At 38.4% G+C, this 16,407-nt stretch overlaps 1 protein-coding gene across 3 annotated transcripts in view; it reads right to left on the bottom strand.

The window, feature by feature from the left end:
* Positions 1 to 248: 248 nt before the first annotated feature.
* Positions 249 to 16,407, bottom strand: part of QPCT (glutaminyl-peptide cyclotransferase) — a 42,832-nt gene continuing 26,673 nt past the window's right edge. For 2 of the 3 annotated variants that reach the window (XM_019742152.2, XM_019742144.2), the window contains exons 3-7: positions 10,960 to 11,238; positions 6,710 to 6,886; positions 4,560 to 4,659; positions 2,113 to 2,229; positions 582 to 881 (exon numbers count right to left, since the gene is read on the bottom strand). In XM_019742152.2, the coding sequence (XP_019597711.2) occupies positions 736 to 881; positions 2,113 to 2,229; positions 4,560 to 4,659; positions 6,710 to 6,886; positions 10,960 to 11,238 (819 nt within the window). In that variant the 3' untranslated portion in view covers positions 582 to 735. Of the gene's footprint in view, positions 882 to 2,112; positions 2,230 to 4,559; positions 4,660 to 6,709; positions 6,887 to 10,959; positions 11,239 to 16,407 lie in introns of all 3 variants that reach the window. The other variant, XM_019742140.2, reaches the window with a different exon arrangement.

Below are 16,407 nucleotides of genomic sequence, written 5' to 3'. Positions count from 1 at the left end.
GACAAAAATGTTGTAAACATAATTTAATCATAACTACATTTTAAAAATCTGCATTGAAAATGCGTGAGGAAGAACTAAAGATCGAATGGTGATCGTGTTAATATCCGAGTTTTCTTCTTTTCTTTTCTCCACTTTAAAATGTTTTGTTAATGACTATATTATTTTTAAAATAAAAATATTAAATTTGTAAAACTATAAAAATTGAACTATACTTTAAATTATAAAATTGTTCATTTATATATAGAAAAGAAATTCACACAGGGCATTTAATTCTGATTTAATTTCTATGAAATAAATCCTACAAAGATTTCTCAAAGAAATGTGAGTCTTGAAATGATGTCACTGTTTTGTATTATATGCAATAGATTCCCAAGTGTAAAAAATCATAAAACTTAGGCTACACATTGCACATCACTATTACATTTAAGTACTATTTAAAAGACCATGATACTGAATATAAGAATCTGACTTAGCTTCATAATTATTTAGCTAAAGGAGTTCTTTAAATATATTTATTTTCTGTTTTCCTTACATTTACTTTTTTTAATCTCTAAATGAAAATTAATGAGCAATTTAGGACATGACATAAATCTAGGATTTATTGATCACATATTCAAAACTACCTATAGGAGAGAAGTTTCCACACGGCATTTGTCTGGAGTCATATTGTTTTAAATTGTACCTTGACTTTTGAATTTGATAGTAGCTGTAATTACTATAAAGTAAATCAGAATATTACAAATGCAGATATTCTAACACAAAGACTTGTATGATTTTGTTGAGATTGTCAATAGTTGTTTCATCCAAATTTTCTTCATTATCATCCATGGTGTGCCAGACTTCAGGGAAAGGAGAGGATATCAGATGCAAAATTGGAACACCTAATAAGAAAGAACTGATTTGTAATTAAGTGCAAATTTCCAGCAAGCAAACTAGAAAGTGTTGTTCCTCAAGCATAAGTCTAAGTGGGAGCTCTGCACCATCTACAGACAGCTGATAATTCATCAGCTTCTGTGTACTTCTTTATCTCTTACCCTTGTATTCCAAAGTCATTCATTCATTAAACAAATGTCAATTGATTCAGTAAATCATTATAAAACATCCTACTATGTACCAGTTCCTACTCTAGGAGCAGAGATTTCATCCATGAAAAGGCAAAGCTCTGCTCACATGAAGCTTACATTCCAGCAGAGAAAGAAGCAAGTAAACAAATATAAAAAATAATTGAAGAAAGTAATAAGGTGTATAAAGAGGAATAAAACAAGGTAGGAGAATAGAGAATAAGGGGCAAACAGCGGGGCCAAGAAAGGAGTATTTAAAGTCAGGGAAAGGCCTCTGTGAGAAGCTAACATTTCAATAGAGACATGCCCCAAAGAGAAAGCAAGCTGGGCGAAGATCTGGAAAGGAGCATTCCAGGCAGCAGTATTGGCAAATGCAAAGGTCCTGAGGTAGGAATGTCCTTGGGCCGCTTGAGGAAGAGTGAGGAGCCCACTGTGGCTGGATCGGAGCAATACTGATTGGAGACCGAGGGAGGAGGTGATGTTGGAGAGGGAGAACAGTGGAAAAATGGAGGCCCTTGTAAGTCATGGAAAAACTTTGGGCTTTATTCTCCATGATGGCAAGCCACCAGATCTTTAAATCAGGGAAGTAACATAATTTGATTTACATTTTCAAAAGACAACTCTCCTTTCTATGTAAAGAATAGGGAAGCAAGAACAAAAACTGGAGACCACTTGGGAGGGTACTGCGAGAGCCCTCGGGTTTATTTAAATTTCCACCATTGACATTAAGGATATTGCTTCAGAAAACACCAGAGTTACACAAAGTGTAAGAATATAGTCTAACTCTATGAAAGGGAAGGCAAGGTCGGTGGAACATGAGTTTTCCTAAATATTCTAGGTGTAGGAAAAAAATATGAAGGTGTCCTTGAGGATTTGGAATGACTTTCATGAGACAATAGAAGCCATAAGATGATTGGTGGATGATTCAATTCATCAGTTAATTAAAGGCAATGGTTCCTCGCCCTTCTATATTATCACAAAAGCACATGAAATACAATAAATACAATACGTTAAACATTTGCATGCACACATACATATACACACACGTTACCTTTTCTTAAAAATGGAATATGGTCATCCTGAATGACACTTCCATAACCATGATTCTGGAAATACCGCCTCTCCAAAGAATGATCCTTGAGCAAACCTAATTCATGGAGTTCATGTTCTGCAAATGACAATTAGATAGCAGATAAATATCGATTTTTATCCGATCAATACAGAATAAACAAAGAGTGAATTCTCAGTACATCATTCCTAAAACATTATGCAGCAGTGAGCACAGCCACACCCGTGACAATAAACATCTGGGCTGAATTTGGGTGTGTACATTTTGGAGTAGTTTTGGGAATAGAAGAGTCACACATGGCTATAGCTTTACAGGTGAGAAGCTCCTTAGAGGTAGAAACTCAGTAGAATAATGGAGAGATCAAGAATGAGAAAAACCAAAGGAAAATGAGGGGAAAAAACACACATGTGGATACGTATAGAACTGAGATCCTACATGAAGAATACCTTCAGAGGAGATGTGGTGCTTGAAAGGGGAATACTCAAACCGAGTGGGGATGAAGTGTTCTGAGTGGCCACTCTATGGGAAAGGGTTAGCTAGTCTGACCTGCATTAGTGGTTCTCCAAGTGTGCTCCCTGACCAGGGGCATCGGCCTCACCTGGGAACTTATTAGAAATGCAAATTATCTGTTCCCACCTCAGACCTACTGAATCAGAAACTCTGGGGGTGGAGTCCAGGAATCTGGGTTGTAACAAGTCCTCCAGCTGATACACACTATAGTTTGAGAACCACTGGCCTGCGTTCCATCACTCCTGTCATCTTTGTACCAAAGAACTCATGTGTTACATGGTTACATACAACATGAGTTCTATGTTACAAGATGATAAGAAATCAAAAGAAGAGTATAAAAAAACTGAATGAAACTTCCCAGAATTGCTGTGGGTTTTTTGTGTTTTTTTTTTTTTTTTTTAATTGCTAAATTTAAAGGGTAAAACTAGACCAAATAGTAGCATGCATGTGTAATACGATTTTAGGAACATGGAGAAAGACCTTACCACGACCAAACAATATTCCCATCTTTTTATAGATACTTATAATTCTTTCATCTTAGGATACAACTTTTCCTTATACAATTAGATATGGTTTGAAGTACAAATAACACTAGAAGGGACAGCACAATGGGTTCAAATTGCAATATAATGCAAGTTACTGATATAAGTTCATTCTGGCAGAGGAAATAAGAAAAGTGCACAAAATTCTTGAAAGAAGGCCAAACCCAATTTCTTGAGGCTACCATCAAAGTCAAGAAAACATGCTGCAAGGAAGAGGCCCAGAAGCTTGTATTAATAATACCATAATAGCAATTCCTTCTCCAGGAATTGAAATCTGCCAAAGACAAGATTCTGAGGTTCAGGTAAAAGTTTCTCTTGTAATAGTCTAGGTCTGGACATTGGCAAATTCTGAACTTGTAACAAAAGCATGAGTTCGGATGGCATCACTTTTCCAACTGCTTAGAAGTAATACCATTCTATCCTGCTCCAAGAAGTTCTGTGGCTATAAGGAATTCTCTCTCTGTAAGGAATTCCAAGCTTGAAGTTCTTGCCTCCAAAGTAGGCCTCCTGGCCTGAATGCTATAATAAAGTTCTATCTCATTTTCGTATCTCCCTGATTCCAATTGGTTTGTTGTTGTTGTTGTGTATGAGGGGCAGGGAAGGGATGTTTGTGTTTTGGGGAGGGGGAAATTAGAGGTATGAAGGGAAGAAGTTATTCTCCTTCTCCAAGCCCAAAGCTTCTCTCTCGAGGCACAGATATCTAAGTTTCTTTGCCTGGCTTGGCCTGACCTGGTCAGGCCTAGTCTATTTTCATTGATATGACATTAAACCTTCTCCTAAATGACTCTTGAAGGACCTTGGCTTTCTCTTGCATCTCAATCTCTTACTCTTTTGGAAAATAGGCAGAGACTGACCTAGATTTAAAGGAAAATCATGTCTGGATAAGGCAGAAAATAGAAGATGACAAAGACAGATATGAAAGGAAAAATTAAAGAATATCTTTTGGTATCATTATCAGGACATAACATTCATCATTAGCCAACATGTTTTGCTGAGTAAAATAGAAGTATATTCCGTATGTTTCAAACAGGAAAATATTTTCAAACCCTAGAAGTATATTCCGTATGTTTCCCTAGAAGTATATTCCATATGTTTCAAACAGGAAAATATTTTCAAACCATTTCTAAGGATATGCAAATATGAAATATAGTATTTTATGTTTCCATATCAAAATGAAGTTTCATGCAGGAAAATAAAGTAAGCCTACTAAAAGAGATGGATAGGCACAATAAATGAATCAATAAGGCAAGGGAAAAAAGGCAGCAAAGTATATTATATATTCAAATCATACAATGAAATCATAAATTTTGAATTTTAAAATGTAGTGTTTGCCGGGGGGAAAACCAGGTTTGACTCTTTAATAACAGTGGTGCTTACCAATTGCTTCAAGTCTATCAAACCATCTGGCAGAGTTTGGAAAAAAATTGGGAAATGTTGGGTTTGGAGCTCCAATTAAATCTAGTAAAACCAATAAATCCTAAGGGAGAAAAAATATTGTTTAATCACTGTCACCAAAACATGCTTCATACTCATCAATGGAAAAAAACAATCAGTCAAAACTAATGTCATCTTAATAAATGAGAATAATCTAGGGAGCTGTATAAATGAACAAAAGGTTTAATAACATTGTAAACTATTTTGGGGAACTTACTAAATCTTGCTTATGCAATGTGGACAAATGGTAAAGTACACATTCTTCATATCTGTAACCCGAGAAGGATATCACTAAGAGAATATTTCCATCATTTCGTAGATTTGAAAGGAATACATTTAACTTTATTTTCACATGGGAGTCCAAGACTGTCTGATCTTCTATTTCATTCTAATTAGCCATTTTATTCTTCATCTATAATGACACAGCTGCCTATAGGAGAACACTTAGTAACTATTTATTCCTCAAAGCATCATGTAAAAAAATTCCTTGACTAGAAGCTTTGTAAAGCTTATGTAAAGCTTATGTCTCTGGTCTCCATTTCCTTTTTTATTTAACCAGAACCTCAAACTTGCTGATCTCTAAAGGTCCCTTCCGATTATAAGCCTACAATTGAACCAGTGTTTCTTAACTTGTTTGGGCCACAAAACATCAGCAGGCTTGAGGACTCCCTGAAGACTAGCCCTCAGATTAAGAACTCCTGATTTATGTAAGTGAGGGAATGTGTAGATAAATATCTAGTACAGATATGAACACATAGTAGATAAATGTTTGCAGAGTCTATGTTTCTAAAGACATAGTGTCTATTAACTCATGAATGATGATGATTAAATATATTCATTGGGGGAAAAATAGGCTTGTTTGAAATCAAAGTATATTCATAAGGTTATATAAGCTACTAAGAATTTATTTCTGGGGGGAAAAATGGACTTAACCATTACTAAGGATTCATATATTTGGACTGATAAATAACTTTGTTCTTCCTATTGAGGAGCTAGGTCTCTCCTCCTCCTGTGAACCCTTTTTTGTCAGTTGAGCACAAGTGACTGCCTGAGGTGCCAACCATATTCCCCTGACCCATTATGAGCTGCCAATGGACAATGGGATGGAGAGAATGTCAATATGAGATGTGTCAGAATCATAGAGAACATTTAATGTGGCCAATTGGACTCAGAGGGTGGAGGTGAATGATAGGGCAAAAGACAGGGATGGTGGAGGGGGTTGGAGTAGGCTTTCAGTGCACAGATAGGGTAAGTTCAGGGGTGGATGAAGGCACAGGTAAGAATGAAGTCTTAGGGGTAGCATAAGGTTCCAAGCTGGGGTTAGTGAGGACTCAAGACTGAGTGAAGGTCAAATATGGGAAGAGAACCAGAGTAGGAGAAGAATTCAAGGATAGGGTAAGGGACGAGGGATGGGGTGTAGGCCCAGGGATGGAGATGAAAATGGGGTTGTGTATTGTATCCATTACTTAGTAAAAAGAGCAGGGTTTTAAGGCAGTGTCAAAATGTCACCTCCACATCAAAAATACCACATCAAAATTGACACTTCAAAATATCAATATCATACACACACTTGGAGTTATTAACGCACTTTAAAGCCACCAAGGAAATTCTTCACGCCCATCCTCATACCACATTCCATTCTTACTCCATTTCCCAAGACCTTAGCCTCCTCAGGCTGTAGAGAGGCCTCAAAGAAGGGTTTGCGCTCTCCACCTCTGTACAGTACTGGGGGGAATGTATTCCCATTAGATCAAACTGAATCTGAGGTCTCCTTACTCTGATTTTATTTACATCATTTTAATTAAACTTTTATTACATTTTTTAAAAATTAAATTTTTCAAATTTACAATGTAAATTTTTATATCATTTTAATTAAACATTTTAATTCAGCTCAGACATAACTAGCAACACAGAATCATTCTTTTTAGCTCTGGGATTCCTCAAAAACCCAATGCCTGCCAAGGAATGTTCTACTATAAACACTCAGCTCGAAGGATGCCGGGCATTTTTAGGTCTTTAACTGGCTTTTTAGCTTTGGCTTCCTTTGAGGCACAGCCTGCAGCTGCAGCACCACAGAAATTACCCAGACTCACCATGCCATGCAGTTGGTTGGTGTCTCTCATTCCAGGTGGGTGTGGGGTCGATGCCATCTTTGGAGCTAAGTGCCGAGACCCATACAGAGAGTCTTGAGGAGACCAGTGAAGAAAAGCCTCTTCCCCATCAAAGAAAATTAGCTGGAGTGAGAGATCTAGCTTGGAGTCTGAAACGTTCTGGTAAAAAGAACAGTGAAATGGTATCAAAAATGCTGTGAGGATTTAAAAAATAACACACTTCTTTATTAACTGGAGAAAAAAGACAGATAAGCCACAAAGAAAAGCGAGACCAAAGTGAGAGAAAATATGCCAAAATGTATTTTGCACCACTTCCTGTCTGAAAATCATTACTGCTCTCTCACAGTCTTCACCCATAAACAACACACCTTCTCCCACTCCCTCTGGAAATAGATGCCATACTTTTTTTTTTCTTACTCTTCAGAGAACTTTGAAACTATGGAACTGCTATGGTGGACATGGTGACACATCCCCCAGTTCCCTTTCAGAAGGATGTGTTAACCCTGCTGCCAGAAGAGCTGTGAGCAGAAAGCCTTCAGCTGTTACTCCCTTTAGGGATTGCCTCAGCTATGGGGGTGCCCTATATCCAATCACTGGCCTAAGCAGGTCCTGGGGTTCTCTAAAGGTCCATTCCATTTGCAGAGCTCCCCAGAAGTTGGCTCGGGCTGTTGTTGAGCCTGTGTGGCAGCTTGACTTCTCCCTTTACCTAATCCCATCTCTCTCCTCTCCTTGCCACAGGTATTGAGCCAAGGCCACTCCCTAAGAAATAACCTAAATGCTACAGAAACTCCACATCAGTGTGTCCCAGGGAACACAACCTGAACAACTGCACATGTTTCTTGCTTCTCACCTTATTGAAGTCTGTAATTTTTCAAACTGAGTCTAGGTTCAAAGATGTGCCCAGGAATGGAACAGGGACACAAAGAATAATCATTACAGCCTCTCCCTTTGAAGGAGCCTACACTTTAGTTGGGGTAGGAACAGTAAAACAAATGCATGAGCATGGCAAAATGTGCCAAGGGTCACAAACATAACACAAAACTCCCCTGGGAATTGGATAGAATGAGAGGTTGAATCCTTGGTGTGTCAAGGGAGACTTCATGCAAGAGGTGGCATTTCAGGAGAACTTAGAAGGGTGACTAGGATTCTAATGGATTTTTTACTTTCCACTGTCTGACAACTCTCACCTTTTAGATTAGTCCTGCTGGTACCCTAACCTCCACTATCCTTCAACCCTCCTGGAATCCCCAATCTATTGAATTTTTCATCTCTTCTTAGTCCTTCATTCCATATTCAACTTGAATTCCAGAGTCAATCATTCTAATTACTCCCTTGCAAACAGGCTCAACGCCCTTGCCTCTCTCTGCCTTGGTCAAACTCACGTGGTAAAAACATAACCTTAAATCCCATTCTTTGCCTCCTTTGTGCCTGCATTCATGAGCTGAACCTGGCTGGAGAAAAATACACAACGATTTGCTCTGTCCACCTCACTACAGTACGGGGGAATGTGCCCCCATTGCACCCAACTGAATCTGATGTTTCCTCAATGTGTTATGGATAAAAGTCCTCCTGTTATCTCAGGATATTAAAAATCGTGTCCTTTAAGTTATCTTTTGCTCTTTGTGCTCTATGCCCTCCAAGGGCATTTTTCAATTCATATTATTTGTTTTTCTTGCTTTCTTTCATGCTGGAGACTGTCCTCAAATGTCTGGTCATCCTTTGTGTTCATTCATATTAAAAGAAGAAGGTACTATAACACTGATTAGAGACACAGATGGTTGGCTTCCCTGCAGGGCAATCTGGTGCCGTTTTCACTGAGGATCCCAAATGTCACTGTCTGGGAGTTTTCTATGAGGTGGTTCCCATTCTCCAGAGAAGGATCCTCCAGTTTCCTATCTGCTGGGTATAAACTGGCTGCTGGCTTTCTCATGCTGGGAGTGGGGAAAAGGCTGGGAACCTCACTATTCAATTTGCAGACTTTCACCTCATCTCCTTGATTTCCATCAGGTACCTCACTAGTGCCCTCCTCTATATCCTGTGTTCCTATGTCCAGAACCTCCCTGGTTCAATTTCCCCAGAAAAATGTTCTGTCATCTCACACAAGGATACAGGTGGGATACTCACCCCATCTGCCAGGTGTGGGGTGAGAATCTATATATCCAAGTGTTCCTTATATAGATTTATCAACACTCTCCTCCCCAGCCCTCTGCCTCACTTCTGCCTTCCTCACTATCTGTGTGGCATGGTTTGTGAAGGCCTTCTGGTCTTTCTTCATGGCAATATGATAAATGCCTAATTATTGGTGTGAACATGGTCAGTGAACTATCTGCAGTCTTTACCCATCCAAGGCTACATCAGCTAATGCCACAATAATGCAGTGTGGAAAAGCACCCTCAACTCAGTGGCTTAAAGCAACAATCACGTGTCCTCCTGAGTCTGTAGATCAGCTCAGAGACAACTGATTTTGGATGAAGAAGTTCTGCTTCATTCTGCAGCCATCAAGGTTGGCTCTGCTCCACATATTTCTTACCTTCCTCCAGGGACTGGCAAGCAAGCCAGGGCATGCCCTTTTCCTGGTGATGGCAAAAGCACGAGAGCAAGCCCAATTGCACAAGCACATTTCCATCCTCTGCTTGTGTCACATCAACTAGCCTCTCATTGGCCAAAACTAATCAAATAACCAAAGTCCAGAGTCAAGGAATGCACAGTGGGAAGGCACAACAAAGCTATTAGGCAAAGGACGTGAATGGATAATTATAATCTCATTATTGGAAGTGGGGGGGGGGGCTGCAAAGAGTTGGGACAACAATCCAGTCTATTATTGAGTCCTCTCCACCATCACCTACCCAGTCCATGAGAGCTGAAGAACTTAAAATAATTCCTTCATACAGATTTAGTTTAAGTACAACTGGAAGAATAAATCTGATACTTTCAATATTGGCATCAAAAACTAGTCCTTATTTTTCATTGTCCATATCACTATTTACCTCTACTAGTAAGGAAAATTAAGAGAGTGCATGTGTATTTTTTTTTTTAGTAGATCCCTACCCAACAACGGATTCAGCCTTTCTACTTCTGGTCCCCCAAGGAAGGCATGAACTGCATGGAAAAGGTAGAGTTCCACAAGAGAAAACACTCCCACTTCACAGCCTGTGTCTTTAAGTCATACTTCATTCCATTTCATATCCTTATAGGATGCAAATATGAAAAATTAACCTTTTTTATCAGCTTCTGAACTCACCTCACCCAATTTCTGGGGAAGAGTGCTTGTTAAAAGCAGGGCAGAGTATGGGACAAAGACATTACAGAAGGTTCAGAAAACAAAACAAAACAAAAAAACAGTGAAAAGGATACTGAGGGGTTATAAACAATTCTTGCTTTCTTCAAGTTCAGCATATCCAGCAAAAATAGAACCAAATATCTCTATTACTTCCATTACAAGATAAACCTTTTACTTCTCTATCCCCATTGTACCAAAGGCTGGCCCCTTCATAAAGCTCTGAGGGGGAAAAAAAGGCATTTGTTGCCTGTGAACAAAGTTTTTTGTTTTTGCTTTGTTATGTTTACTTGGTTATGAGTGATATCTGAACAAAATGTCTTCATCTAGTTTAGCACTTTTTTCCAATATACCCTTAAGAACACAGAGACTGAAATAACATCTGAGAGTCCCAGAAGTATTTTGAGCTGAGAACATAACAAAAGCTCCACTATGCTACATAAAATTGAGCTGAGATTCACAGATAATGACAATAATGCATTTCTGCTTCATGCTTTTCATCTTGATATGTCTGAATTACTCACTCTACTTCAGAACCACTTTGCAGCAACTCCCTCCCCCCAACTCAAGATCCATCATCTCTCAGATCAGAAAGTTATGATGCTCATGGCCACAGAAACAAGAAGAAATAAATGAAGTTCTCATACCAACCTTCTTACTTCTTCATTTTTCACACAGAAATTGTTGTATTTAATTGAATGTGTACTCAAAACTAAGAAATCAGGTGCCAATGAATGAATCCACTGTCATGTATCTTAGGTTTATTGCCCATTGGTTGACATTTCAAAGAATGTAATCTTCCAACTAATATTCACTCAAACTCATACCATTTTGCAAAAAATTAGTACAAAATGTACCAAAAGTCTACATTTCTAAATGGCCTTCTCACTCCCCCAAGGATTCTAGAATTCACTCTGAGTTACTGCTAACGTGTTTTATCTCAGGAATCAGATACCTTCAAGGAAAGGAGTTGCTTGTCTAAGGCGCGGGCAAGTTCCAACATCATCGCACATGGCACAGCTGAATCAGTGGCTCCCACGAACACCCTGTTGTCCCAATGGGGAAAATACTTGGAGTCGTAGTGACAGGCGAGAACCAAGTGTCGTTTAGCAGTGGGATTGAGGGTACTGATGATATTTGAGAAAGACCGGTACCCATAGGGCGTCTGACTCAAGAAGGTGTCTACTTCCAAGACCCAGTCAGCTTGAAGTCTCTGAATTCTCCTCATGATGTGCTGATGAAAACAAAAATCAAAATTTCAGATCAAGACAGGCTTCATTTGTTAACTATGTTTAAGATTTTTATGTGATGCCTTTCAAATTAAAAATGCAATGTATGTTTATTGAATTAACAGCAAGGATATTTAAAGGAAAAGCTAGTCCTCTCCCTCTCCCCTAATCTCTCCCCTGCCAATTGTTAATATTAGCAATGTTAATAGTCAGATATATATGATTCCACACCCTTCTCCTTATTTATATAAACATATACCAGCATATAAACACATATATTTGGCAGAGGGGTGTGTTTTTATAGGAATAGAATCCTACTTTACACATTACTCTGCCCCTTGCTCTTCTCACTTCACAATATATTGTGGACATTTCTACCTGTCAGGAGATAGAGATTTAGTTCAGTGTGTATTAAAGTCCACTGTCAATGTTTCCAGGAGGCTAAGAGTACATGTTTGAGAAATGAGATATACCACGGTCCTATAGGGCTCAACTTCCACTCTGTGCGCTTTGAAGGCAAGAATTACACATGGTAGCTCTTTGTGTCCGCAGCGCATAGCATGTGACCCAAGTCCAACGAATACTTCATCATACAATGAACACTAACAAAAGATACTGATGCTCGCCTCTAAGGACAATGTAGAGAGAGTCCCACAACAAGGGGATGGTTGTGGTGTATTTGAGGTCCTGCCCACTCTAAGAATCAAAAAGCAACTCTCAACCAGAATCACATAAGTAGTTCTCCTTCTGCACCCAAGGAGGGTCCAGACCCACTGTACATGATACAAATAAAAAGGAATCTATTTCCCCATCTCTTCTGCTTATCTTGAGCCTTATGAGAAATACAGAGAGAAAGCAGCAGATAGGAAAGAAACAGGAGAAAGCAGCAGATAGGAAAGAAACATCACCTCAGGGACTGGAAATGTCTTATTTAAGGATCTAGACTTGTGGTGTGAGAACTTTTGGGTGAGTTCATCACTGTTTAATTTGCCCGTTCCTGTCTTTACTTTCCCTTTGCCTCATTTTTCTTATTAGGTTCCATTTATTTTATTTTGAAATAGTATGTACATCTTTGTAAGTAGCCTTAAAGGATTTTTAGTCAAATGACAAACTAACCATCTACATAACCGGCAATCTGTTCCACAAATCAGTGGAGATGGACCTTGAGGTGATAAACAAATAACATAATAACTGGAAAAGAATGGGAGGTTTTCCCCCCCAAGGAAATACACGATTTCCTAGTCTCACCAAATCTTGTGTGGCCTCCTGCCCTAACTAATGTGACATGACACGTAGGCAAAGGCCTTGGAAAAACCGTGACAGGAAGCTTCCAGGAAGAGCTGAACTAACCAGAGGGAGGACAGTGATTCTACAGTCAATCCTGCAAAAGCCAAACAAACATACAATTCTCCAACTATTCACTCCTTGCTTTCTGCAATGAGGTGGACTTTTGCCTATATAGCACATATATGCAGTACCTTACTTTTTCCATTACAGGTTTTCAAGTTGTCTTTTCATGTAATAAAAAGAAATGTTTATAACCTTTTGAAATCATCATTCATATCTCATTTATTTTGTTATTCTCCATAGTTCTTAGTATTGGGCTTTGTTCACAGTAGGCTATCAGTAAATATGTGTTGATTGTAACTAATAAGTTATTCTCTTTTTTCGTTTTTTTAAATACTGTTTTATTTTTCAATTATAAGCTATTCTCAATGGAAATATATAAAATTATATGATGTAAAACATTAGTATTAATAGTTTGAATAGTAAGAAATCACTGGGCATCTAAAGACAAGCTTCACACAGAATGTGAAAATAAGTTATATCCAGACTTGGGAGAAAATTTTTTTTCCATAAAAAGGGTCATCTAAAAAAAAAAAAAAAAGGCATGCACTCCAGAACATCTGGTATCCAGATGATGAACTGCTCCATAAAATGTCTTTAGCACCAATAGAAGCCTGCGTGCTTATAAAATGAACTGGGATTTAAAAAATATATCTGTTAGCTTTACTCAGCTGAAGTCTCACAACAAACTCATTTTTCAACTACTAAACAGGTCATGGCCATAATTTCTGATATCTATGTTGACATTAAAATTCACAAAAACACAGCAAATTCCCCCAAAGTAATTCTCCCTGAAGCAACCTTTTTCATTCAGTATAAATATTTTTTGTTTATCTTAGCAACTAATCTCTTTATAAACAATCAAATTGGCTGCATTAATCTAGTTACATCACCAATATCCTTTTGTCGTTGTGCCTTTTGGTTTTCAGACTTAACCTGCAAGTTCCCACAACAATTCTGTAGTGTAGGATGCAAATACTACCTCTCTTCTCACTAGACAGCCTCTAAGCAGGGTGTGCTTCCCTGACTCCAGGTAGCAAAAGCCTCGCCCCATCAAGCATACTAAAATGCATTTTACAGTATAGGCTGTATTTTGGATTACTATACATCTATTTTTTTTAATGGGGAAGAGCGAAAAAGAGAGAAAGAGATGGCTAGATAGAGACAGTGAGAGATGAAGAGAAAGATAGATGGAGATTGAGTAGAAGAAGTAAAGGATACAAAGATAAAGGTGGAGACAAGGAGAGAGCTGGAGAGTAGGAATGGAGAGAGAGAAAAGGAAGAAAGGAAAAAGATAAACACAGATATGACGTTCTACTTCCTTAGGGGAGGGTGAAGTCAGCGGAGATTTTAGGTGAATGATCCTGGGTCTAATTTAAGTCAACTTAAAGTCTCATTTCTAGGTTTTGAGAAACAATGACATTAGTAGAACAGGTTTGTTTGGAGGAAGCAGATTCTGCTGTATTTCCATTAAATCTGCAAACAGACCATTGTTAGGAGGCTGAATCCTGCCACGGGAGACTTCAGGTACCTCTTCCTCCTTGTGCATACCACGTATTAGTCTCTCAGGCTCCACGCTGAGGGCTCTTCACCCAGGGACCTCCACTCAGGGATACACACACTTTTCACCGAAGAAGCCCATACCTTTCAGCTTCTCAGATGCACCAAGCATCTATAGGGGATTTTTAACCCCAAAATTTCCGGCTTGCCTCTTTTAGACAAAATTTTTGGCTTGTTCCTTAGTGACACTTTATCATCTTGATTTTTAAATTTATGTTTATTCTTATCTCAGCTAAAAATCACTGATATACCCCAAATTGAATGTTTTCAAATTATTTATTTTACAAATAAATTATTTTCTCAAATACAAATATTCTAAAAATCCAATAGGCAGTTTTAGGTTCATTGATCAGAGATAATGAAAATGCAGACTATGGGATATTATTTCCCTATTATTCTCTGAAAGGGAACCCATAGCAATGCATATCTTCATTGATAACAGCAAAAGTTAATCCACTAACCAATTTTATATCAATTCCACATTTCTTTTTAGATTTGAGATTCTTCTCTAGTTACAACCCTGAAGCTCTACTCTATAAATTATAAAACATCTGATATCTAGTTCTCAAAAAGGCCTCAGGAGAAAAAATAAAATTTACACCATTGTTATTTAAAATTAGTTCTGTATGAAAGTTACTAACGCTAGTTGAATTAAGGCTAATTAGTCCCTCATAATAACACAAGTGTCATCCACCTCATCTTCAAAAGTGGAAACGCTTTATTTTACAGCTTAGGAAACAGTTTTCAAAAAATTCATGGTGATTTTCTTCTCAAAAAATTACAAAATTGAATCTCTTAAGTGAGATTTGTAACACAACCATCCTGTTAGGATTACTGCCACATCAGCTAGATGACATATACGCAGCCCTGCAACAGTGCCCAATGCATTCCCAAATATCGCCAATAAATTCCTCATTTGCTTCCACCCCTATATGACATAGAAAATGTTACAATAGGTTCAGGAACACCTTTAAATGAATATGTGTTTGTTATTCACAACAGTAGCTATGTATATTACTTGTTCTATGTATTCTGTTAAAGCTACATAAAGATTAAAATGGCAATATATGATATGTTCATGGACTTCTAGAGGCCGCAGGCAAGGAACCTCAGGTCTGAAATATGTGTATATGCTTCTGGGTATATACAGCCTTCTGAGCAAATGGTATGGGGAAATGAAAAAGGTTGAATTGAATATTATAGACTTAGATTTTCTTCTGATGAGGAACTGAGGGTTTTGGAAAGCTCCAGTAAGTGCCCTGAGCTTCTTTTAACAAAATGCTTGGGGAATGAGGCCTGGGGAGCAACATTAAAATGAGTGGTATGTGCCTCACTCTCCAACGCAGGCATGAAACATCCAAAGCTGGAGACATTTATGAGCACACACCACAGAGCTGGTTCCCCCAGCCACTGGTCTCCAGTGGTAGAATGGAGCTGTCTAGCAGATTTGGGTCTAAAATCTGGCCTCATCACTACTACGTGTATAACCTTGAGCAAGTTAGTTCATATACCTATACCTCAAGTCTTTTTTAATCTGTGGCACTCGGATAATAATAGTATTCACATACGAGTGTTGTTGTGAGGGCTGAAAGAGATCATCCATGCAAAGAACTCCGTAAAGGGCCAGACCTAAAAACAGTGTTCTATGAAAGCCCTCCATCATCATTATTATTCCTCACTCTACCTAAAAGTTAGAAAGAACTAAAGTGCTCTTTGGGGCTCCACCATTTAATTCTTTAGAGGAAGCAGGAGCTTTTTGGATAAAAGACGAGGTCAATGGAGCAACAGACAATGGCTGTCTGGACTAGACTTGAGAAGCAAAAGACATATAGATAAGAAGGACTTAACAGTTGTGCGTGCAGGTGTCACTCTGTCACATTACTGGGGTGCCTGAAGAGTTAGGCAGGTAGAGTACTCTTAATGGAGAATAGGAGGGGCCTGTCTCCCCCATTCCTTCTCAAGCTGCAGCTTGAAAGGGGGCTAGTTTGAAAAGGCAGTCATTTAGAAGTGAGGTTTCAGATGGCTTAGAAAGACTGACCGTAAGGAGGCAAAGAGACATTCAAGGTCTAGCCCAGTGTATGGCTTAATCTACCCTCTATAGCATTGTCTTTCAAACTGGAGTGTTAACATCAGTGGGTCTTGAAATCAGTTTAGTGAGTCATGACTAAACATTTTTCTTAAAAACTAGTAAAATAGAACTAACAATATCATACTAAATTGCAGGTAATGAGTATTTTGTGTCAGTTAAATCTATCTTATGTTTGTGT

Source organism: Rhinolophus sinicus, linkage group LG05, assembly GCF_036562045.2.
Source record: "Rhinolophus sinicus isolate RSC01 linkage group LG05, ASM3656204v1, whole genome shotgun sequence".
Taxonomy (NCBI): domain Eukaryota; kingdom Metazoa; phylum Chordata; class Mammalia; order Chiroptera; family Rhinolophidae; genus Rhinolophus; species Rhinolophus sinicus.
This window is presented reverse-complemented; position numbering and strand designations above follow the sequence as displayed.